Raw genomic sequence first — 25,118 nt, 5'->3', positions numbered from 1 at the left:
GATTTTGGGAAGAGGAAGGTGTGATTTCACGAGGTACCTTAAATATAAATTTAAATTGTATAGGATAGGCTAAACACCCAGAAGAAAGGTCAAAGATGAAATTGTTACTATTTCTTCAAATTCATCATTTATAAAATGGAATTTACCATCTTCTCAAACTTGTTTCTCATCTTAACTTTTTTGTTTCTTCTCACCATTCTTTTAATTTTTCAAGCTTTACATATTTTTTTCATCCTTAACTCCTATTTCTCCTTACCCAGAGGTAGGCTGGTAAAAGTTTGACATTCAGCTTTCTGGAGGCAGGGGAAGGCCTCATTTGCAGTATTTGCTGATTTCTGTGGTGCAAATCTATCCTCCATGGCCAATTTTAGGGGATGGCTGCTTTTGTTGTACCGTGGCAGAAAAGTGCATGGGCCTGCAAGCCTAAGATTTTTATTATTTATTCAACTTTTGCTGTAGTGTTTCCAAAATAATAAAAATGTAATAGGGTAAGATAGTTCCTTATTTTCTTTACTCTTCTATCCATCAAGATAGAGGTTGAGAGTGGGCAGTTCAAGGGAGCAATGTGTGATGTCATGAACTTAGGCTCATGGACATTATGGACTTAGTCAGTGAGATGAGAAGAGTGACCTGTTCTAACTTGTATTTTAAAAAGAAGACCCTGACTGCTGATTTTAAGGTACACCATAGGGTAGCAAAGATGGAAGCAGGGAGATCAGTTGGAAGACTGATTAACATAAGCAAGGTAGGAATTTGTATTTGCATAGATCAGGGTAGTAGTTGTGGAAGTGGTAAGGTTGAGTTCACATACTGGATACAGTTCGAAGATACAGATGACAGGGTTTGCTGATGGTAAAAAGGGGACTTAAGGATGAGTCCAAGGTGGAGAAGCAGTACCAAAAGGCATCCTTTTGCTGTAGGCTATAGCTTGAGTTATTGAGATTGCCTTATAGCAAGTTGCTTCGTAAAGAGGTTTTAGGAAGAGAATGGAGACTTCAGCATTTTTTTTTTTTTTTTTACTACTTTCTCTTAACCTTACATATTCCATGAGGAAAAAATTCTGTGTCTACACTAATATTTCCTTCACTTTTAAGAAATATTTTTAAATAAATCTAGGAAACATAGTAATGTTTCTTAAAGGTGGCACTTTTAGAAAAAGAAACTATAATGAAACCAATTTTGGGTAAGACTGTTTTGATCTTATGATTGGTGATTTAAAAAATATTTATTCAGAAATTAATAATTTTAGGGGAGTTGATTCCAACCTCTTCTTTTAAAACCCTTAAAGGCTAGTTTCCAGAAGTTGAGTTAATCTCTCATTGTATTGTAAATAAAGTATTACTCATGTCTTTTATGTAGGTTTTACTTGTAATGGACACAAGGACAGAGCAGACATTCATTTTAAAAGTAAGTAGAATTTGTGTGTTTAATGAGTTAAAAATTTTAATTTCAAATTATGCTTCTGAAAGAAAATATATTTAATATTTTTCCCTGGGTACTTAAATGTTCTTTTGTGTTTTGATGATTCCTCCCTCCCTCCCTTTCTCCCTCCTTCCTCCCCCCCATCTTTCTTTTTCTCCCTTTCCTTCTCTCCCTCCTTTCCTTCCTTTCTTTCCTTCCTTCCTTTTGACATGGTCTGACTGTGTTCCCCAGGCTAGAGTGCAGTGGTGTCATCATCACTTGCTCTGACCTCAAACTCCTGGGCTCAAGTGATCCTCTTGCTTCAGCCTTCTAAGTACCCGGGATTATAGGCACATGTCACCTCGCCCTGCTAATTTTTATATTTTTTGTAGAGACAGGGTCTTGCTTTATTGCCCAGGCTAGTCTTGAACTCCTGGGCTCAAGCTGTCCTCCTACTTTGGCCTCCCAAAGTGCTATGATTATAGACATAAACCACCATGCCTGGCCATTTACTTACAAGGCTGGACAATTAAGTTTGTGAACTCATCCTAGAAAAGGTGCTACATACCTCATTGCTGAATATACCTCACATTTGAGGTACTCTCCTTGGGAAGCTGTGCACCAGTGCCAGTGCCTAGTCCACCCTTCAAAGCACTTTTGTTTAGAACTCTTTTTCTGGAATAGCCATCAGAGTTTCATTGTATGAAGTTTGACAATTAAGTTTGCAAACTTGTCCTAGAAAAAGCAATACAGACCTTATTGCTGAATATCACTGTGATCACCAGATGGCCAAGGGGGAGTGCTTGAAATTTTGCCTATAAGTCTTTGTTACAGGTATTTGGGGGAAGGTTACTTACATTCTGGCTTTCTTTTTGACTTAAATTTAATTTTGATTATATATAACAATTTATAGCTAAGTGACTGAAGAGAAAAAAACCCTTCAAATTTGTAATTTTTAAATTGTATTTGGAATGGATTGTGATAGTACATACTCTAAAATATTCTAATTTAAGTATTTGCACAGCATTCAGAAGTGAATTGATAAGATTTATATTTCAGCTTCTGATACTTTCTTTTTTGCCAATGAGGCATAGCAGCAGGACACAGGCACAGATACAGAAACACATTTCTTTTTGTGAATAATACCCTGATCTTTCCCTTGTTTTTAAAACCAGAGGGTGACACAAGCAAATGCTCAAACCTTGTTTCTTATGAGAAGATATAATAATCTTTGTTACTTTGGGGGGATAGGATTTTAAAATGTCTGGTTAATCTAAGAGTACTTTTGAATTGATCTCACATTTACTGCTTTAAAGACATGTCTGAGTAAAATGAAACTTAAGAAAAGGTCATAGAGAAATAACTGTGTGTCATCCTGATGACTTACTTTGAGAACATCTCTAATAAAAACACTGACCCACATAATTGATTTTAATGGCAGCTTTGTGGCATCTTCCGTTCTCTGGACTCACGCCAGATGCCATCAGCAGAGCCTCCAGGGACTGGGGGGCACAGAGCAGCAGATGAGTAGTTTCTCTGAAGCCCAGAGTAACTCGGATAGATTAGTTTGGTTGATAAACACAGAGCACAGCAGGCTCCAAAGGCAACTGAGGATACAACTGACCTTTTTGTTCTCTGTCAGGGTCTAAGGAAAAGCAGTGAATACAGCAGGAACAGAAAGACCATCATCCCCCGCTGTGTGCCCAACATGGTGTGTCTGCACAAGTACATCATCTCTGAGGAGTCAGTATTTCTTGTGCTACAGCACGCGGAAGGTTGGTTTATGGTTTAGATTGTTTACGGAGTGAAGAATGTCACCTTCTTAGCTTTTCGGTTTCTATAATGTCCTTTCTTCTGTCATTTCATGAGAACAGATAAAATATATGAGACAAATGTAAGAAACTATCCCTCTGCTGTACCTCCCTGTGTTGAATTGCAAGGGAAAAAGAAAACCCAGCTGAACAGTAGATTTCATTTGAACTATAGCACCCTTCTTAGATATGCTTAACTGTTTACTTTCTCACTGAATTTATCTACTATCAGAGAACTTTAATGTGAATACATGCTAAGAGAGCTCGGTTTTATATTAGGGATATTTGTTCTCTTGTTCTCTGCTAAAAAGATACATTTATGTTAGATGACTAAAATGAAAAGCATCCCCTAAAGAATTAATTAATTACCTCCTTTTTTTAGAAGGCAAGGGTGTTTGTTTAACATTTGACATTACCTAGTTATTCTGATCTGAGTTTTTATGAATACAGCCATTGGCACATCACATATGGGTACAAAGCCGAAGCACAGTGCTCTGCCTTCAAACTATTTATGAAATTTCAGCTCTTAGTAGAGGGAACAGGTGGCAAAGAAAATATTATGTTTTGATTTGCTTTTGCCCTTTAACACCTGAATTTAAATAAATCGTCTTTTACTTAGAATGACAGAACAAAGCGTATAAATATAAATTCACTTAACAAATATTGCTTTTTGGCTTTTAAGAAATGTTCTTAAAATAGTAAAAAAAAATAGTTGTTTTCCGTATTTCATGAAGACATTATTATTTTTATATTACTGAGAATAAGGAACTACTGTGCTTTACTAATAGGCGTAACATCTGAATTGAATACATTTTCCCTGGAAAAAGAGTCATTGCTTTTTGGAATGGGGTCTCTTATGATAACTAATGCAAGATTTTTGATGGGGGCAATAAACTATTAATATTGTTTATTATGAAGTATAGCACAAGATAACTACAGATGGAGGGAAGACCTCCATATGCAGTATTTAATAGGAAATTCAGAAGGGACTCCATGGTCTCTCAGGTATTAAGAGAGTTAATTGCGTGTGTGAATTGGATAACTAATTCACCTTTGTTCAGACATTATAGACAGCTTTTATCTGAGGATACCAGTGCATTACAGACATTATTGAGTTAGAGGTCATGTCATCTGATAGCAAAATACAGCCACCTCTGGTGTGGAACAAAATAACTTGCGTAGTAATAATCCATAATAATTTAGAACAAGGTCAGTAGGATGAATGTAATTATAGTCAATATTCTATTACCCAGTGTGGATTATTCATGTTGGAGATTATCTGTGGCAAATTTTCAATCCTAGCTATTTGTAGCTTCACCTTCCTTTTCCTCCTCTTCCTTCTCAAGTCATTCTTCAGTTTTTCTTCTGCTAACTTCTCACATTCCCACATACCTCTCAAAGCTATGTCTTAAAGTTATAGAGACATGACTCGATTTTTCCAGTTTTAGATTATCTTTACCAAGTCTCTTTCCTTTACTGTTGACCACATCTAACTGAATGGTCACATGACTGTAGAATTTGTCTCTTTTGACCATTCATTTCAGATGTCTATTGTTTAGTTTTAGGAAAGTTTTACGATAAGAGACAGTAAGTTATAGTGCAAATAGGGGCTCTGGATTTATTTAATATTCAACAAATTTATTGAGCATGTACTATAGAGTAGACTTATTTTTTAGGTGGACAAGCAGGAAAGGAGCTTGCCCTTTTGAAACTTAAATTCCTGTTGTGGAGCGTCAAAAAACGAGAATATTGGATAATAATGAGGCCTTTACTGATGTTTAATGCAGGGAGATTTAATAGAGAACAAGTGGGGGAACAAGGAAGCCCTCTTTGAAAGTGACATTTAGGAGGAGTTCGGAATGGAAAGAGAAGCAACCATTTCAGTGTAAGGTGCAGGAGTCATTGTAAAATGGATGTGGGATATTTGATGAACAAGAAAGGAACCATTTGGTTGGAGTGTAGTAGGTTAGGGCAACAATGGCATATGAGGGTATTGGAGAAGCAGTCTGGAGCCTTGAAGGCAGGGTAAGGAAGGACTTTGGCTTATTCAAATGCGTTGGAAAACTATCCATTTGAAAAACTTTTTTTTTTGTAGAGACAGAGTTTCACTTTATTGCCCTCGGTAGAGTGCTGTGGCATCACACAGCTCACAGCAACCTCCAACTCCTGGAGGTTCTCCTGCCTCAGCCTCCCGAGTAGCTGGGACTACAGGCACCCACCACAACGCCCGGCTATTTTTTTGTTGCAGTTTGGCCGGGGCTGTGTTTGAACCCGCCACCCTCGGCATATGGGGCCGGCGCCCTGCTCACTGAGCCACAGGCACCACCCTTGAAAAACTCTTAAGGAATGACAGGATCTAATTTACATTGTAAAATGGGCCCTTATTTATTGACTATTCACGGGTATAGTTGTGATGTGGCAGCGAATAAAACAGAAGATTTTGCCTACATGGAGCTTACCTTACCTTATGGAGGCAGCACAGACAATGAGCAAATGCATAGTAAATCTATGTCAGCTGGAGAGAAATGGTATGAAGAAAAAGTAAAGGAAGAGGAAAGGGATACCAAAGGGATGTCGGAGTTGCTATTTTATATACAGTGATCACTTTATTGAGAAGGGATGTTTGGCCAGAGACCGGAAGGAAGCAAGAGAGGGAGCAATACGATATGTAAAGAAAGGCTGCCTTGAAAGAATGTACTGAGGCAGGAGCAAGCTTGTTGCACAAGGAATAGCAAGATCAGAGTGGCTGGAGCAGAATGGGATGAGTGGCAGGAAGTGAGCTTTGAGGAGGGAAGAGGCAGGCAGATCCTATGTGGTCTCATAGGCCAATGTAAGAACTTAACTTTTATTCTGAATGAGTTAGGACGTCATTGGGGTATGCCAAGGAAAGGAGTGCTGAGATAGGGATCACGCTGGTTGCTTTGTGGAAAATAGGATATAGGAGGGCAATAGAAAGGAGATCAGTTTGAAGGTTGTTGCTGCAATCCAGGTGAAAATGAGGGTGGCTTAAACAAAGTGTTAATGGTGAAAGTCATGAGTAATAGTTATTAGAGTCTGACTATATTGTAAAGGTATACGTAGAACAGACACAATTCTGCCTTGCATGGAAAGTTTTTTTACTTAAGTTATTGAAAGAATGGAGTTTCCGGGCAGTGCCTGTGGCTCAGTCGGTAGGGTGCCGGCCCCATATACCAAGGGTGGCAGGTTCAAACCCAGCCCCGGCCAAACTGCAACCAAAAAATAGCCGGGCGTTGTGGCGGGTGCCTGTAGTCCCAGCTATTTGGGAGGCTGAGGCATGAGAATCACCTAAGCCCAGGAGTTGGAGGTTGCTGTGAGCTGTGTGAGGCCACGGCCCTCTACCGAGGACCATAAAGTAAGACTGTGTCTCTACAAAAAAAAAAAAGCAGAAGAATGGAGTTTCCATTTACTAAGCTGTAGGGGGAATAGATTTAGAAGGAAAAATGAGGGATTCAGTTTTGGACACCTGAGTTTGAGATTTTATTAAATGTTCAGGTGCTATTGAGTAGGCAGATATACTAGAAAGGATTGTAGGAGAGAGGTTTACAATGTTTATTGTTCCTTTGAATAAATCTTTTATTTTAACTCTGGATGAAGGAAAGTGGGGAAACATATTCAGGTTATGAGTACTTAAGTTTTTAAGATTCAGGATAATGTAATATTCATCATAATATCTCAGCAATTAGCACAGTGCTTGGTATATAGAAGGTGTTCAGCGTATAATTGTTGAAGACTAAGCCAGTCAGATGAAAGACCAGGTTAAAAATGTCAGAAAAGCCGCTTACTGTGGATGTGGCAAATTGAAGGTGGGGAGGGGTGAGAAAGAATTTCTCTCTAGGCCAGTGCAGTGACTCACGCCCCCTATCACTCTGGGAGGCCTAGGCAGGAGGATCTCTTGTGTTCAGAAGTTTGACACCTGAAAAAAAAACTAGCCAAGTGTTGTGGCAGGCACCTGTAGTCCCAGCTACTGGGGAAGCTAAAGCAAGATGATTGCCTGAGTCCAAGAGTTTGAGATTGCTGTGAGCTATGATGCCACTACACTCTACCGAGGGCTACGGAGTAAGATAGAGTCTCAAAAAAAAAAAAAAAAAAAAAGTTTCTCTCTAAAGTTACTTAGGGACCCAAGAAGTGAAATGATTCTCTATTAACTAGTTTCTTAAATTATAGCACTAATGTATAAACAAATAAATTCAACCTTTACGGAAGTACATAAAATAAAAATTCTCTCTTTTTATTCACTTTAATGCCTAGTTTTGTTCTTTAGAAATAGGTACTCTTTTTAACAGTTTATTTTGTATTTTCCCCAAATTTTCTACGTTTATAAATGTACATAGGGTACTCCCTACCTGTCTGATACATGGGGATTTTTGGTTGTTTTTTTTATTGTTAAATCATAGCTGTGTACATTAGTGCAATCAAGGGGTACAATGTGCTGGTTTCATATACAATCTGAAATACTCTCATCAAACTGTTCAACGTAGCCTTCATGGCATTTTCTAAGTTATTGTATGTAGACATTTGTATTCTGCCTTTAGTAAGTTTCGCCTGTACCCATTCAAAGATGCACCGTAGGTGTGGCCCTACCCATTACCCTCCCTCCACCCTAACCTCCCCCCTCCCTTCCCCTTCCTTGGCCCTTTCCTCATAGTCTTTTGCTATAGGTGGGTTATAGCCTTCATGTGAAAGCTGTAATTTAGCTTCATAGTAGGGCTGAGTACATTGGATACTTTTTCTTCTATTCCTGAGATACTTTGCTAAGAAGAATATGTTCCAGCTCCATCCACGTAAACATGAAAGAGGTAAAGTCTCCATCTTTCCTTAAGGCTGCATAGTATTCCATGGTATACATGTACCACAATTTGATAGCCCATTTGTGGGTCGATAGGCACTTGGGCTTCTTCCATGACTTAGAAATTATGAATTGGGCTGCAATAAACATTCTGGTACAGATGTCTTTGTTATATTGTGATTTTTGGTTTTCTGGGTATAAACCTAGTAAAGGAATTATAGGATCGAATGGCAGGTCTATTTTTAGGTCTCTAAGTATTCTCCAAACTTCCTTCCAGAAGGAACATATTAACGTGCATTCCCACCAGCAGTGTAGAAGTCCTTTTCTCCACATCCACGCCAACATCTCTGGTTTTGGGATTTTGTTATGTGGGCTACTCTTACTGGGGTTAGGTGACAACTCAAAGTAGTTTTGATATGCATCTCTGATGATTAAGGATAATGAGCATTTTTTCATGTGTTTGTAGATCGTGCATCTGTCTTCTTTAGAGAAGTTTCTCTTCAAGTGCCTTCCCCACCCTGAGATGGGATCATGTGTTCTTTTCTTGCTAATACGTTTGAGTTCTCTGTGGATTCTGGTTATTAGACTTTTATCGGAGGTATAACCTGCAAATATTTTCTCCCATTCTGAGGCCTGTCTGCTTGCTTTACTTACTATGTTCTTGGCTGTGCAGAAGCTTTCTAGTTTGATCAGGTCCCAGTAGTGTATTTTTGATACTACTTCAATTGCCTGGGGAGTCCTCCTCATAAAATATTCACCCAGGCCAATTCCTTCAAGAGTTTTCCCTGCACTTTCTTCAAGTATTTTTATAGTTTCATGTCTATGAATCTTTTATCCAGTGAGAGTCTATCTTAGTTAATGGTGAAAGGTGTGGGTCCAGTTTCAATCTTCTACAGGTTGCCAGCCAGTTCACTCAGCACCATTTGTTAAATAGGGAATCTTTTCCCCACTGAGTATTTTTAATTGGCTTGTCAAAGATCAAATAATGGTAAGTAGCTGGATTCATCTCTTGGTTCTCTATTCTGTTCCAGACATCTACTTCTCTGTTTTTGTGCCAATACCATGCTGTTTTGATCAGTGTTGATTTATGGTACAATCTCAGGTCTGGTAGCATGATTCCTCCTGCTGTGTTTTTATTGCTGAGTAATGTTTTGGCTATTTGAGATTTTTTCTGATTCCATATAAAACAAAGTATTATTTTTTGATCTTTAAAATATGACAATGGAGCTTTAATAGGAATTGCATTAAAATTATATATTTCTTTGGGTAGTATAGACATTTTAACAATGTTGATTCTTCTCAGCCATGAGCATAGTATGTTTTTCCATTTGTTAACATCTTCAGCTATTTCTTTTCTTAAAGTTGCATAGTTCTCTTTGTAGAGATCTTTCACGTCCTTTGTTAGGTATACTCCCAAATATTTCATCTTCTTTGGCACTACTGTGAAAGGAATAGAGTCCTTGATTGTTTTTTCGGCTTGGATATTGTTGGTATATATAAAGGCTACAGATTTATGGGTGTTGTTTTTGTAGCCTGAGACATTGCTGTGTTCCTTGATCACTTCTAAAAGTTTTATAGTAGAGTCCCTAGTGTTTTCCAGATATATGGTCACATCATCTGTGAAGAGTGAAAGTTTGATCTCTTCTGACCCCTGATCGTCTTTTCTTCCCTAATTGCAATGGCTAAAACTTCCATTACAATGTTCAAGAGCAATGGAGACAATGGGCAACCTTGCCTGGTTCCTGATCTAAGTGGAAATGGTTTCAATTTAACTCCATTCAGTACGATACTGGCTGTGGGTTTGCTGTAGATGGCCTCTATCAGAGGCCATATTAAGAAATGTCTCTTCTATACCAATTTTCTTAAGTGTTCTGATCATGAAGGGATGCTGGATATTATCAAAAGCTTTTTCTGCATCAATTGAAAGAATCATGTGGTCCTTATTTTTTAGTTTGTTTATGTGTTGAATTACATTTATAGATTTACGTATATTGAACCAGCCTTGAGACCCTGGGATAAATCCCACTTGGTCATGGTGTATAATTTTTTTGATATGTTGTTGGATTCTGTTTGTTAGGATCTTATTGAGTATTTTAGCATCAATATTCATTAGTGATATTGGTCTATAATTTTCTTTTCTTATTGGGTCTTTCCCTGGTTTGGGGATCAAGGTGTTGTTTGCTTTGTAGAACGTGTTGGGTAGTCTTCCTTCTTTTTCTATATTTTGGAAGAGGTTTAGTAATATAGGTACTAGTTCTTCTTTAAAGGTTTGGTAGAATTCTGACATAAAGCCATCTGGTCCTGGGCTTTTCTTTTTAGGGAGATTTTGTATAGTTGATGCTATTTCAGAATTTGATATAGGCCTGTTCAACATTTCTACTTCATTCTGGCTAAGTCTTGGTAGGTGGCATACTTCCAGGTATTGGTTGATTTCTTTCAGATTTTCATATTTCTGAGAGTAGAGTTTCTTGTAGTATTCGGTAAGGATTTTTTGAATTTCTGAGGGGTCTCAGAAATGTTATTTCATTTTTACCATTTCTGATTGATGAAATTAGAGATTTTTCTTTTTTTCCTGGTTAGGTTGGCTAAAGGTTTATCTATTTTATTGATCTTTTCAAAAAACCAACTTTTAGATTTATTGATCTGTTGTATAATTCTTTTGTTTTCAATTTCATTTAATTCTGCTCTGATTTTGGTTATTTCTTTTCTTCTGCTGGGTTTGGGGTTGAAGTGTTCTTCCTTTTCAGTTGTTTGAGATGTCCCATTAAGTTATTAACTTCGTCTCTTTCTGTTTTCTTGAGGAAGGCTTGCAGTGCTATAAATTTCCCTCTTAGGACTGCCTTTGCAGTATCCCAGAGGTTCTGGTAATTAGTGTCTTGATTATTGTTTTGTTCCAAAAATTTGGTGATTTCCTTCTTAATCTCGTCTATAACTCATCTATCCTTCAGCATAAGGTTGTTTCGCTTCCAGGTTTTTGTATGGGTATGCAGGTTTCTGTTGTTACTGAGTTCACTTTTATTCCATGATGGTCTGAGAAGGTGCAAAGAATAATTTCTATTATTTTAAATTTGCTGAGGTTAGATTTGTGGCCTAGGATGTGGTCAGTTTTGGAGTATGTTCCGTGGGCTGATGAGAAGAATGTGTATTCAGTTTTGTTGGAATGAAATGTTCTGTAGATGTCTGTTATGTCCAGATGTTGAATGGTTAAGTTTAAATCTAAAATTTCTTTGCTTAGTTTCTTTTTGGAGGATCTATCCAGTGCTGCTAAAGGGGTGTTAAAATCTCCAACTACTATGGAACTGGAGGAAATCAAGTTGCTCATGTCTGTTAGAGTTTCTCTTATAAATTGAGGTACGGTCTGGTTGGGTGTATAAATATTAATAATTGAAATCTCGCTGGGTGTGGTGGCTCACGCCTGTAATCCCAGCACTGTGGGAGGCTGAGGTGGGAGAATCGCTTGAGCTCAGGAGTTCGAGACTCGCCTGAGCGGCAGTGAGACCCCGACTCATGAAAAAAATGGAAAAACCTAGCCAAGAGCTGCGGCGAGCACCTGTAATCCCAGCGGCTTCCGGAGGCTGAGGCAGCGGGGTGCCCACAGCCCAAGTCTGAGGTTGTGGTGAGCTACCATGCCCACTGCACTCTGCTCAGGGGCATAGGGTGGGACCCTGTCTCAACAAAGAAACAAAAAAATAAGTAAATAAAAAATAAGCAACGAAATAAAATAAAACCAAAAAAATAAAATAAAATAAAAAACAACCCCCCCCCCCAAATAATTGAAATCTCATCATATTGAGTATTACCTTTAACAAATAGGAAGTGTCTATCCTTATCCTTCCTTATTTTGGTTGGTTTAAAGCCTATTGCATCTGTGAATAGGATTGCAACGCCTGCTTTTTTCTGCTTTCCATTTGCCTGGAGTATAGATTACCATCCCTTCACCTTGAGTCTATATTTGTCTTTTAATGTAAGATGCAATTCTTGTATGCAGCAGATACCTGGCTTGAGTTTTTGTATGCAGTCAGCCAACGTGTGCCTCTTTAGAGGACAATTTAAACCATTCACATTAATTGAGAATTTTGATAAGCCTTTCGATAGTCCGGTGGACATTTTTAATCCTTTTGCAACTGTGGAAGTTGGAATTTGATCACAATACTCTGGGTGGGTTTACTTTTGTGGTGGAGGATTACACTGGTCTTTATGAAGGATAGGTCTGAGAATATCCTGGAGAGCTGGTTTAGTTATGGCAACCATTTCTTCAACATGTGAATGTCATTGAAGTATTTAATTTCTCCGTCATAAATGAAACTCAGTTTAGCTGGGTACAGGATCCTGTGCTGAAAGTTATTTTGTTTTAGGAGATTAAAAGTCAGTGACCATCCTCTTTTAGCTTGAAAGGTTTGAGCAGAGAAATCTGCAGTTATTCTAATATTCTTGCCCTTGTAGGTGATGGTTTTCTTTCGTCTGGCTAGTTTCAGAATTTTCTCCTTCATATTAACTTTAGTGAAGTTGATTATGATGTGTCTGGGGGATGTCTTATTTGGGTTGAGTCATGCTGGAGGTCTGAAACTGTCTGCTATCTGAATTTCAGAATCTCTTGGCATGTCTGGAAAGTTCTCCTTCATAATCTCATGGAGAAGAGACTCTGTGCCTTGTGAAGCCACTTCGTCGCTTTCGGGGATCCGTATAAGATGAATATTGATTTTCTTTGAATTATCTCAGAGCTCTCTGAGAGAGTGATCTATTTTTGCCCTCCATTTCTCTTCCTCTTTGAGAGTTTGGGAGCGTTCGAAAGCTTTGTCTTTAGTGTCAGAAATCCTTTCTTCTGCTTGTTCCATTCTGTTACTGAGGGATTCTACTGTGTTTCTCAGATCTTTGAGGGCTGCAACTTCTTATCTGAATGTGTCAAAATCTTTGGTCATTTGGTCTTTGAATTCGTTGAATTCTTGAGATATCTTTTGGGTTACTGCTTGGAATTCTAATTCGGTCTTATTTGCTATGCAGGTTCTGAATTTGATTTCTGAAATCTCAGCTATTTGTTTGTGCATGGGATCTTGTGCTGTGTCTGCCCCATTGATCCTTGAGGGAGTTGATCTACTCTGATTATTCATATTGCCAGAGTTTTTCTTTTGATTTCACCTCATGATTGTTTTTCACCTTTGCCTCTGGCCGTCCTCAGAGTTGGGGAGGTGTCTCTCCAAGATTAGACCCCAGTGGGATTACTCTTTTGTTGCTGGATCTTTGTAGGGAGTGACCCTGTGTAGTTCCTCTGTGGCTGCCCCAGCCAGGGAGTTCTGGTTGTGGAAGTAGCTCTGGAGTTTGACACACCCAGATCCAGCAACAGGGCGGGAGGTGGTGTGCATGGTTCTGGGAGTGTCTGGCACCCAGTGACTTTGGCACAGAGAGCCCAAGGCTCCAGCAGGCTCTGGCCAGGAGAAGGGCTCTGTGCAGAGGCAGGGAGGGCTCCTGTGGGCACGCGGCTACCAGTGTCCCTGGCCAGATGAGCGGGCCGGTGTGGAGGCAGGGAGGGTTTCGGAGGGAGGACGCAGGGTTGCGGGGCTCCTGTAGTTCCTGGTCAGGGCATGGGGAGGCCCGGCGGCTGTGGGTCACATGTTGGGGGTCACGGCGCAACTCTTATGCAGGTCCGGGAGGCGCCAAGCCGAGGAGTTTGATGTTGCTATGAGCTATGACGCCACGGCACTCTACCCAAGGCAATAGCCTGAGGCTCCAGTGTGCCAAAACCGGTCTCACTCTGCCCCTGAGGGTTAAGGCTGAAAGGCAGCTCAGTCCGTCTTTAGGCTGCTCAGTCACTAGGTCTCTAGCTCCCACCCGATCCTTGCTCTGCAACCCTGAGGGCGGAGCTTGCCGGGGCAGTTCTCTCACAATGGCTCCCTGCGGTCCACAGCCGAACACTGTTACCTCCGTCCAGCTCAGTGGCTCAGTCTGGGGCCCTAGACAATGCCCAAAGTTCTCCACACTCCTGCTCAAGCTCTCGCCAAGGCAGTTCAACTGAGTGCCAATTCCAAAAACACTGAGACACTTCACAGGTAAGGCCTTTCCAGTTTGCAGTCTCACTACTGCTTATACTTACAGCTGCTGGCAGGATTAAGTCGATTGAACACACGCAACCACTTGCCAGTTTTCCACTGTTTTTGTCCTCCTCTTGGGGTCCAGAAGTCCCCTGGTGACTCCTTGTATCCTCAAAGGGATGATTATAGGCAGATCCCACCAGCCAGAGATGCTTGGAGTCTTATCTCCCCAGACTCACGGTGTTCAGTTGCAGGGAAGCTATTACTTGGCGCCCTCTTGCTCCACCTCCTTGTTTTGTTCTTGAGACAGGGTTTTATTCTGTCTCCCCAGGTAGTGTGTAGTGGCATCATCATAGCTCACTGCAATGTCAAATAGCTGGGCGTGAGGGATCTTCTTGCCTTAGCCTCCTGAGTAGCTGGGGCTACACGCACCCCACACTGCCTGATTTTTCTACCTTTTGTAGAGAGAGGTTCTCACTCTCAGTCAGGTTGGTTTCCAACTAAGGGGTCAAATGTTCTGCCTACCTTGGCCTCCCAAAGTGCGAGGATTATAGGCATAAACCACTGTGCCTGGTCCATTAAAAAAAAAAATAAAAATGGGTCTTACATTTTGTTTTTAGCTTGCTTTTCCACCATTTTAACAATCAACCTTGGACACCTTTCCTTATCAGTTGATATAGGTCTGATATATACTGATGATAAGAGAGGCAGTGCAGTGTAGTGATTACAAACAAGGTTTGTAGAGCTAGTCTATGTGAATACAAATATTAGTTCCCTATCACTAGTCCTGTCACCTTGGGCAAGTTATTTAACCTTAGCCTCGGTTTTATCATCTGTAAAACAGGGATAATGAAAATTACCAACCTCACAGGGTTGATGTGAGGATTAAATAGTTGATATATGTAAAGCACTTAGAATAGTACCTGGTGCATGGTAAGCACTATGTGTTTGCAATTAGCTGCTATTTATTTGAGTAGACCCATGTAATTGGTAGATTTAGTATGATTTGTTTAACTACTTCTCTATTAATTGGTGTTTAAAGTGTTTCTAGTACTTGTACATATATATCTTTGTGCATTTTTGTTTTGCTTTGTGTTTTGAGAATATTTATAGGACAGATTTCTTGAAGTGGAATTGCTGAGTCAAAAGATGATTTCCATCATTGTTACAGCAATATTTTGTTATGTATTTTAAATTTAAGTTCTAATTTGGGCCAAGCAAATTAAAAAATTCACTTTACAATCTTGTGGAAAACTGACAGATTAAAATCTAATGAGAGGCAAAGACAAGAGTTTTAACAACTTGTTATTTTCATAGCTTAAAATGGGCCAATATCTACAATTTTATATTCTTCAAAAGGGCTTAGAAAAGTGTCATTATATTTTTAACTTGTTAAAAATTATACATGTTTCAGGTATTTTGTGATTTAGCAATAATGGTTTTTTTTTAAGATTGTTATCACTATTATAATTATAGTGTTGATGATTGTCTAAGTTTGTCCATTGTGGTTGATCTTAATTAACTCTGCAGAAAATAAAAATAGTGCAGAAAATAAAAACACTTTTTGTGTAAGAAACTTCAATGGGAATAATGTGTTCTTGTTGAATATGTAAGTTTTATGATTTTGTAATTTAAAAAGGTATGTGATAGGACCAAAATTTTCTTTCTGTAACTCCAAATTGAAAATGTATGTAACTGGGCTTCTCTTCCATACTGTCCAGAAAATTACGAAAAAAAAAAAATTAGCTGGATACCCAGCAGAGAATGGGGAGAGTTAAAACAATATTTCTTCCTTGAAAATGCATTTTTTAGTATTCATGTTAGGGTACTTATTTAAGCTGGTAACAAATTCCATAAAGAAAATGAGAACAATCACATTCTAAAAGTTTATCTAATGAAACCAATGGGAATTAAATAAATACCATATTTGATTAATCAAATATATAAACTAGCTAACATCTGATACAAGCAAGTTGTTATGAAGATGGCACTGTTGTAATACATTGTTTTTAGAAAAGGATTCTGGTAAAGCGATTTAGCAACACATATCATGCTTTTTGATCCAGTACTTTTATTTCTGGAATTCAACCCTGATTAAATAATCAGAGATGTCAAATATTTGTGAAATTATTTATTATTTTAATTCTAATAGTAAAAGACTGGAAGCAACTTTAATATCCAACAATAGAGGAATGTTTAAATACATCTTAATATCTGTTACATGTTCTTGGGGGTGGGACACAATTATAAGAGAGAGTTTAACAAATGCAATCAGTGTCGCCTAATTCTTTGTACCCTCAATGAATCCCAAACAATAAAAAATATGTATATCTGTTGCATGGTTATACTACATTAGCCATTCAGCTCATAATTTTCATGAAAATTAAAATATTTATGATATAATACTAATTGTGAATAAAAAGCCTGAGGATAAATGTAGTAATAGTTTAATAGTCTTTATCATTAGGTGGTGGGATTATTTCATGGATCAAGAAGGATGATCCACTTTGGATATGTGTTGCTAAATTGCTTTACCAGTGCTATCTTCATAGCAACTTGCTTTTATCAGATATTAGCAACTTTATTTATTGGATTAATAAATATGATACCTTATTTAACTCCCATTGGTTTCATTAGATATACTTTTTTTTTTTTTATTTTTTTTTTATTTTTTCTTTTTTTTTGTAGAGACAGAGTCTCACTGTACCGCCCTTGGGTAGAGTGCCGTGGCGTCACACGGCTCACAGCAACCTCTAACTCTTGGGCTTACGCGATTCTCTTGCCTCAGCCTCCCGAGTAACTGGGACTACAGGCGCCCACCACAACGCCCGGCTATTTTTCTGTTGCAGTTTGGCCGGGGCTGGGTCCAAACCCACCACCCTCGGCATGTGGGGCCGGCGCCCTACTCACTGAGCCACAGGCGCCACCCTAGTTTGTGTTTTTTAATGTGCTCCTGGGTCATTCATTTGGGTGCTCATACACGAAGGGGAAACAGAGATACGAGATGTTTACTTACTTGGTTTAGCCCAGCTCACTTCTACGGCCGTGTGGTTAAGAACTCTCAGCATATGGGGCCGGCGCCCTACTCACTGAGCCACAGGCGCCGCCCCATTAGATATACTTTTTAAATGTGTTTGTGATTTGTGTATTCTGAATTTTTGCTGTTTTCCTTGTTCTTACTTATATTTTCTGAAAATGTTATAATAAAACTATATGTTAGTTTTTAAATAGGAAGAAAATGTGACACACACCCCCCCCATGGCATTATTAGTACTTACAGACTCTTTTCCTTGAAAAGCTTCAAAAAAATTGTAAAAATGTTATCTTTTGGTAACAAGACCCTGCCTCTACTAAAAATTAAAAACAGAGGCAAGAGGATCTCTTGAGCCCAAGAGTTGCAGGTTACTATGAGGTATGATGCCATGGCACTCTACACAGGGCAACAGCTTGAGAAGTCCAAATTCATGGGTTGATATGCTCCCTTACTGAGGAGTTCAAATACCGACTGAAGTTGGTATGTGATTCAGTAGGTGAATTCTTGACTGGAGAGATGATGTGGTAAGATCTGTACTGAATTGGAAACTTAACTGGGCAGCAGTCAGTATGACAGAGTGATACAGGAGGGACTTAACGTCAGGATCCAATTGTACCTATAGTGCCTTCCCAAGAAGCACAGAATGGTAAAGGAACTGAAAGAAGAGAATGGCTGGCAGAAACAGTATAGGTAGATCCTATAGGACTTGGAAACTTTTCAAATGGAGGAAGACCAAGGGAGAGGAAAAAAAAATCTGTGTTTGGTCCAAAGCTTTTGTGCCAGATTTGACTCAGAAGTCAGAGGAAATGATTTTGGTGAACAAAAATAAACAATTCAGGCACATTGGATTTTAGACTTCAGTAGCTTATCCAGGTAAAATTGGCCTAAGAATAATGAAAGTTTTCTTAGAACTTTATTAGGTACTCTTTATTAGGTACTGTTTATTTCTGATCACTGGAACTTTACAGGTGTCAATTTGTGATGGCTCATGTTGTTCTGATGAGTCAGCATCTGATTTAATAAGCATTGTTAAATGTCTTATCATGTCCCGCACTCTATAAAGGCAGCAGACAAGCAAAGATGAAAAAGACTGAGTCTTTTCCTCTAAGGAGTCATCATCTAGGACAACTGAAAACCACACAAGTCATTTTATTTAGATTGCATACAAGACTCTCAGCTTCAGGTTTAGGCATTACTGTTAAGAGTACCACCATACAGGAATTTGTAATAAGAAGAATGTGGTTTTTGTTGTCAAAGACTAAACAATATGGATTCATGCATAGCTCCTTTTGTGAGTGGGTGATTTTCAAAGTCATATATAGTATGAAATCTTAAACTTCAGTGTGACTATGGGGAAGTATGAAACACTGGGTACCCTAAAGAAGACAGAAAGCAGTAGCTTTAAAAAAAAAAAAAAAAGAGGGGAAGGTTATATACTATAATGTCCTATACTGCTGTGATCAGAATGGGGTAGGGTGTTAATTAGATCACTGCTAGAAAGAGATGTATGAAAATCCCAGGATTAATACTATGATGATGACTCTTTTTTTTTTTTTTTTGTAGAGACAGACTCTCACTGTACCACCCTTGGGTAGAGTGCCGTGGCGTCACATGGCTCATAGCAACCTCTAACTCTTGGGCTTATGCGATTCTCTTGCCTCAGCCTCCCGAGCAGCTGGGACTATAGGCGCGCGCCACAAGGCCCGGCTATTTTTCTGTTGCAGTTTGGCCGGGGCTGGGTCCCACCCTCGGCATATGGGGCTGGCGCCCTACTCACTGAACCACAGGCGCCGCGCAATGATGACTTTTAATTGAACATTTTCTCTGTGCTAGGCAGAGTGTTAGATATTTTATGTATTTATTGAATTCTTTGACACATAATGAAGTGTGAAGTAGAGTTTTGGGGGAGGCCTCCATTGACTATCCATTGCAATTGGCTGTCAACAGTTTTTTTCTCAAGATTTAGCTGCCCTTGGTATATGATGTTTTATAACATTTTAAAACTGGAAAAACTGCCTTCTTCATATGAGTAGAGGGATTTATTTTTAATATAATACTCTTAATTTTCTTTTTCTTTTTGAGACAGAGTCTCACTTTGTCGCCCCTGGTAGAGTGCTGTGGTGTCACCTCAAACTCTGGGCTTAAGTGATTCTCTTGCCTCAGCCTCCTGAGTAGCTGGGACTACAGGTACATGCCACAATGCCCAGCTATTTTTAGAGACAAGGTCTTGCTCTGGCTCAGGCTGTTCTCTAACCTGGAGCTTAGTCAATCCATCCACCTTGGCCTCCCAGAGTGCTAGGATTATTGGCGTGAGCCACTGTGCCTTGCCCTTAATTTTCTTTTCTTCTTCTTCCTTTTTTTTTTTTGTTAGAGACAGAGTCTCACCCTGTCACCTTGGGTAGAGTGTTGTGACATCATAGCTTACAGCAACCGCAAACTTTGGGGCTCAAGCGACCCTCTTGCCTTAGCCTCCCAAGAAGCTGGGACTATAGGTACCCACCTCTACCCCTGGCTAGTTTTTCTATTTTTAATAGAGACACAGTCTTGCTCAGGCTAGTCTCAAACTCCTGAGCTCAAGCAATCCACCCACGTTGGCCTGCCAGAGTGCTAGGATTCTAGTCATAAGCCACTAAGCCACTGTGCCTGGCATATTATTCTTTTTTTTTTCTTTTTTTTTTTTTCTTGGTAGAGACAGAGTCTTACTTTATCACCCTCGGTAGAGTGCCATGGCATCACACAGCTCACAGCAACCTCCAACTCCTGGGCTTAAGGGATTCTCTTGCCTCGGCCTCCCGAGTAGCTGGGACTACAGGCGCCCGCCACAACGCCCAGCTATTTTTTGGTTTGCAGTTCAGCCTGGGCCGGGTTTGAACCCGCCACCCTTGGTATATGGGTCCGGCGCTCCACCGACTGAGCCACAGGCGCCGCCCCTGGCATATTATTCTTAATTTTCTAGTTTTAGAAGCTATAGTTAACATATATCTTCTCAAAGTATACTTATGTGGTTACTTTTTTTTTTTTTTTTAAGATTTCTAGTTCTAATTTAATTCTTTCTTGTAATATTATTTGTTGTCAGTATAGCTGTGGTAGATTTTTGATACTTAACTATAGTTTTAAAATTTGTTTTTATATTTATTTATTTATTTTATTATTGTTTGGGATTATTGAGGATACAAAGAAATAGGTTACACTGATGTTATTTGTTAGGTAAAGTCTCTCTTATATTATGTCCCACCCCTAAGAGGTGTGCCATACACCATGACTATTTATTTTTTTGAGACACAGTCTTGCTCTGTTGCCCAGGCTAGAGTACCATGGCCTCAGTCTAGCTCACAGCACCCTGAAACTCCTGGGCTTAAATGATCCTCCTGCCTCGGCCTCCTGGGACTGCAGGCATACACCTGCAGTATGGGACTGCAGGCATACACCACCATCTCCAGCTTATTTTCTATTTTTAGTAGAGATGGGGGTCTTGCTTTTCTCAGGCTGGTTTCAAACTCCTGACCTCAAGTGATCCTCTCACCTTGGCCTCTCACAATGCTAGGATTATAGGTATGAGTCACTGCACCCAGCCTGTAGGCTTTTTAATATACAGGTTTTAATTAGCAAAAAGTGTTGAAGTTTTAATGGTTAAAATTAAACAAAAGAAAAACAGGGTGAAATAATAAATACCATATCAAGTATTGCTAGTAAAATACTAGATTCTTTCATCTTTATTTGATTTCTCTGAAGGTAATTTTTATGATTTTAGTTATAATTTTAGTTTAGTTTTATAACTTTAGTTTTATAGATATATACCAGAAAACAGAAACAATTACTATAGTTCGACTCATTAATGGCTGCCCAATTAAACTTCCTCAGTAGCTTTACTTGCTTGATCTTATACAACACATCACATTGTATGGAGGGTATAAATTAGAAAAATACTAATGTCATCCATAAGGGCATAGTTATATGCCAGATGCCAAATTACCCTTCCAATCTTGGGGCATTTTTCTTTCTTTTTTTTTTTTTTTTGTGGTTTTTTTGGCCAGGGCTGAGTTTGAACTCGCCACCTCTGGCATATGGGACCGGCACCCTACTCCTTGAGCCATAGGTGCCGCCCCTGGACTGGGCATTTTTAAAATGGAATAATATTGTTGTATCCCTCACGGTAGTTTACAGCTTTAAACAGTATTTTATTTATGTATCATTTGACCAAAGGGCCATGCTTGAAAAATGATTACATAAATATATCAGAACATAATCTGATGTTTCTAAGATTAAATACTTAACTTTAAAGGAGATTTTAGCTATAAAATTTTCATATAAGTATTTGTTATAATTAATTTCCCTTCAAAGGAAGAAATGGGTTGTCATTTTAAAAATAATTGCTATAAGGAGCTGTGCTTGAAACCATACTTGAAATAAAAAGACATTTTATTAAATATGCTTGTCTTGGTGTTACACTCGGTATTAATGGGCATTATTGACTTGTTTTTGATTGATTATTAGAATCCTTTTTAAAAGTTTTCTAATGTCTTAAGTAACCATTAATTTGAGGATTTTTGGTTATATTTGTTCATAGGTGGCAAACTCTGGTCTTATATCAGTAAATTTCTGAACAGAAGTCCTGAAGAAAGCTTTGAAATCAAGGAAATGAAAAAATCTGCATTTACTAAAGTTCACCTGCAACAGCCAACTTCTAGTCCTCAGGACAGCAGCAGTTTTGAATCAAGAGGAAGTGATGGTGCAAGCTTGCTTAAAGTTCTGCCTTTGAAGACTAGTCTTACTCCAAGTTCTCAAGATGATAGCAACCAGGAAGATGATGGCCAAGAGAGCTCTCCAAAATGGCCAGATTCTGGTTCGAGTTCAGAAGAAGAATGTACTACTAGTTATTTAACACTATGCAATGAATATGGGCAAGAAAAGATTGAGCCAGGGTCTTTGAACGAGGAACTCTTCATGAAGACCGAAGGGAATGGTGTTGATACCAAAGCTATTAAAAGCTTCCCAGCACATCTTATGGCTGACATTGACAGCCCTAACACTCAGCTGAGAGCTCATGAACTGAAGTTCTTCCCCAGAGATGATGACCCAGAAGCAGTTAGTTCTCCAAGAACATCGGCTTCCCTCAGTAGATCGAAAAATAGCCCCATGGAATTTTTTAGGATAGACAGTAAGGATAGCACAAGTGAACTCCTGGGACTTGATTTTGGAGAAAAATTGTGTAGTCTAAAATCAGAACCTTTGAAACCGTTCTTTACTCTTCCAGATGGAGACACCATTTCCAGGGGTTTTAATACTAAAGAAGGTGTGGTAGAGTTTAAAGCTCAGGACACCATTAGCAGGGGCTCAGATGACTCAGTGCCAGTTATTTCATTTAAAGATGCTGCTTTTGATGATGTCAGTGGTACTGATGAAGGAAGACCTGATCTTCTTGTAAATCTACCTGGAGAAGTGGAACCAGCAAAAGAAGTTGCAGCATTGGGACCTAAGTTTACACAGACTAATATAGGCATGATAGAAAGTAAACTGTTGGAAGCGCCTGATGTTTTATGCCTCAGTCTTAGTACTGAACAGTGCCAGGCACGTGAACAGAGAGGCACAGAGGAACTGAGTGATCCCTTGAGGCCCGAATCCCATAGTATCTCAGAGGAACACTATGCACAGGAAGATCTTGAGGCATTATTTGTAGCAGCTCTTGATGGTAGTAGTTCAGGAGATGTGTCTTTGTTACGTAGTTCAGACCCTGAGATTCAAGGACTTGGAGCGGTTGAATCAGCAGTAACTGCAAACAGCACTGGCGAAGGCTTATTCCATATTTCTAGTCCACTCTCAGGTGCTAATGAATATATTGCAAACACAGACACTTTAAAAACAGAAGAAGTATTGCTGTTTACAGATCAAACCGATGATGCTTTAGCTAAAGAGGAGCCGACTTCTTTATTCCAGAGAGACTCTGAGTCTAAGGCCAAAAGTGGGTTAGTGCTAGAAGGAGACAAGGATATACATCAGATTTTTGAGGACCTTGATAAAAAATTAGCACTAAACTCCAGGTTTTACATCCCAGAGGGCTGCATTCAAAGATGGGCAGCTGAAATGGTGGTAGCCCTTGATGCTTTACATAGAGAGGGAATTGTGTGCCGCGATTTGAACCCAAACAACATCTTATTGAATGATAGAGGTCAGGAACTTTTGCAAATGCATTTCTTTTTATTCGCTGTTGCTTCCAATTAACTGAGTAGGCGTTTTATCTTGTAATTAGTATCTTCATTTCCTGTCTGTAGCTTCATTATCAGTGCAGCAAATTCACCCCCAGTAATAGCTTCTAGTACTTAATGATGCCATTATTCTTAATGATACTGTTTTTAGCTACAAAAGGAGTAATTACAGTTCACTTCTGCAGAAAATGGAAGAGAAAAATGTTTTGATTTCTCCTGTCGTTTTGTTTTTAGGACACATTCAGCTAACGTATTTTAGCAGGTGGAGTGAGGTTGAAGATTCCTGTGACAGCGATGCCATAGAGAGAATGTACTGTGCCCCAGGTTAGAGCAATCTCCTAAAATGTTTCACTTCAAAAAGTGGTTGAGCAGCTCTCATTTCTTTATAGAAGTTGCATTTTTCGTCATTAGTTCACATATGCTTTGGTTTTGTTATCTGTTTAACCCTTCAAAAAAGAAAATTTGGGGCTAAAACCATTAAATAATCTGTAGGTATATATGCATATGTATATGTTTTCAGTATATTAATTGTTAAATGGGTTTATACTTAGAAGAGTCAGTGAATTCTTAAAAATGTCTTAACTTCTTAGTGTTTAAGAAGGACTCTTACCTTTACTCTGACCTTCTTTAGATGGATGATTTTTATTAAGATGTAAGAAGTAGCTGACTAAAAAGGTAAAATTCTCAAACCTGAAACTAAAATGTGCATTTTTAAAAATGCAATGTGATTGTACTGATGAGCCATCCTGGCATTTTAGAACAAAATTTTAATAGTTTTTTCCATATTTGAGAAAATTGAGAAAATATGTATTCTTCCTTTAAAATAACCTAATAGCCAATATTTTACACAACAGGTTTCTCTTGTCCTGACTTGTATTGGCTTTATTTTTTAAAAACTAGAAGTCTATATCTGTGGGTTTTAGATCCTTGGCTGACAATCATAAGTAGCTTAAGCCTGTGAATTGGATTTGAGTTAGTTTGTCTCTGTTATCAGGGCAGAGATGAGACTATAAAATTTGAATCCAAAGTTTGTTCACCTTTTTGGCCAGCACTTAGCCTCTTTGGATGGCCAAAGTCACCCCATTGGCCTGCAAAAGAGTTTCAAGCTGATTATGTTGACATGATCTGCTTCGTTGTTAATCAATATTGTATTTAATGCTTACTAGCTAACCAGTGTATTGATGCTAACCTTGTTTCTCTGCATAATGGGAAATGATTATAATTAGGATCAAAAGAGCTAGGTTTTTGGTTACAGCCTTCATTGTTAAGAATTATTTCTGTATTGGAGAATAGCAAATATTTTTAACCCCCAAAACAAATATCCTAAAAATTTCCTGAAAACAACTGTTTTTTTTTTCTTACCTCCTTCCCTCAAATTAGGACTGATTTTATTTCTTCTTGGAGAGAATAGAGCACACTTATATTTTTAATTATTTTTAAATAGGTAATGTGATACTATGTTTTGAAACCGTATTAGCGAGATTCAGTTAATGGGATAATCAAAAATTTTTATAGTGAAATAACTTTATTGTAGTTACTTGATTCTTTTTTTTTTTTATAGATCTCCTTCCCTCCACTTTCTAATTTGATAAGAAATAATATTTTAGGTACCAATGTACATAAATATGTTTGCCAATTATAATGGACTTAGAGGTTTTTGGATGAAAATTAAATTTGAGAGTTCTTTTGAGTGAAAGCTATTATATCCTAAAGTGAAGGGAAGTGTCAACCACACAACAAAAATCAAATGTTTATGGGTCATTGTTTAGTGTTTATAACTAACTCCTTTCTATTTTTATTACTTTATTATTGAAGACTATAAATTTATACTTTGGT

The 25,118-nt window shown here is 38.6% G+C and overlaps 1 protein-coding gene across 7 annotated transcripts in view; it reads left to right on the top strand.

The window, feature by feature from the left end:
• The window catches only part of RPS6KC1 (ribosomal protein S6 kinase C1), a 207,923-nt gene that overhangs the window by 152,988 nt on the left and 29,817 nt on the right, over positions 1-25,118 (top strand). For all 7 annotated transcript variants that reach the window (XR_008383087.1, XM_053605714.1, XM_053605715.1 and 4 more), the window contains 4 exons: positions 1,360-1,407; positions 3,044-3,176; positions 21,647-23,245; positions 23,517-23,606. Coding sequence is in view for 6 of the 7 variants with exons in the window: in XM_053605714.1 (XP_053461689.1) it covers positions 1,360-1,407; positions 3,044-3,176; positions 21,647-23,245; positions 23,517-23,606 (1,870 nt within the window). In the remaining variant the exon portion in view is untranslated. The remainder of the gene's footprint in view (positions 1-1,359; positions 1,408-3,043; positions 3,177-21,646; positions 23,246-23,516; positions 23,607-25,118) is intronic.

The sequence above is a fragment of the Nycticebus coucang genome, chromosome 10 (assembly GCF_027406575.1).
Source record: "Nycticebus coucang isolate mNycCou1 chromosome 10, mNycCou1.pri, whole genome shotgun sequence".
Classification (NCBI taxonomy): domain Eukaryota; kingdom Metazoa; phylum Chordata; class Mammalia; order Primates; family Lorisidae; genus Nycticebus; species Nycticebus coucang.
Note: the sequence above shows the minus strand (reverse complement) of the source record. Positions and strands in the feature narration are given on the sequence as shown.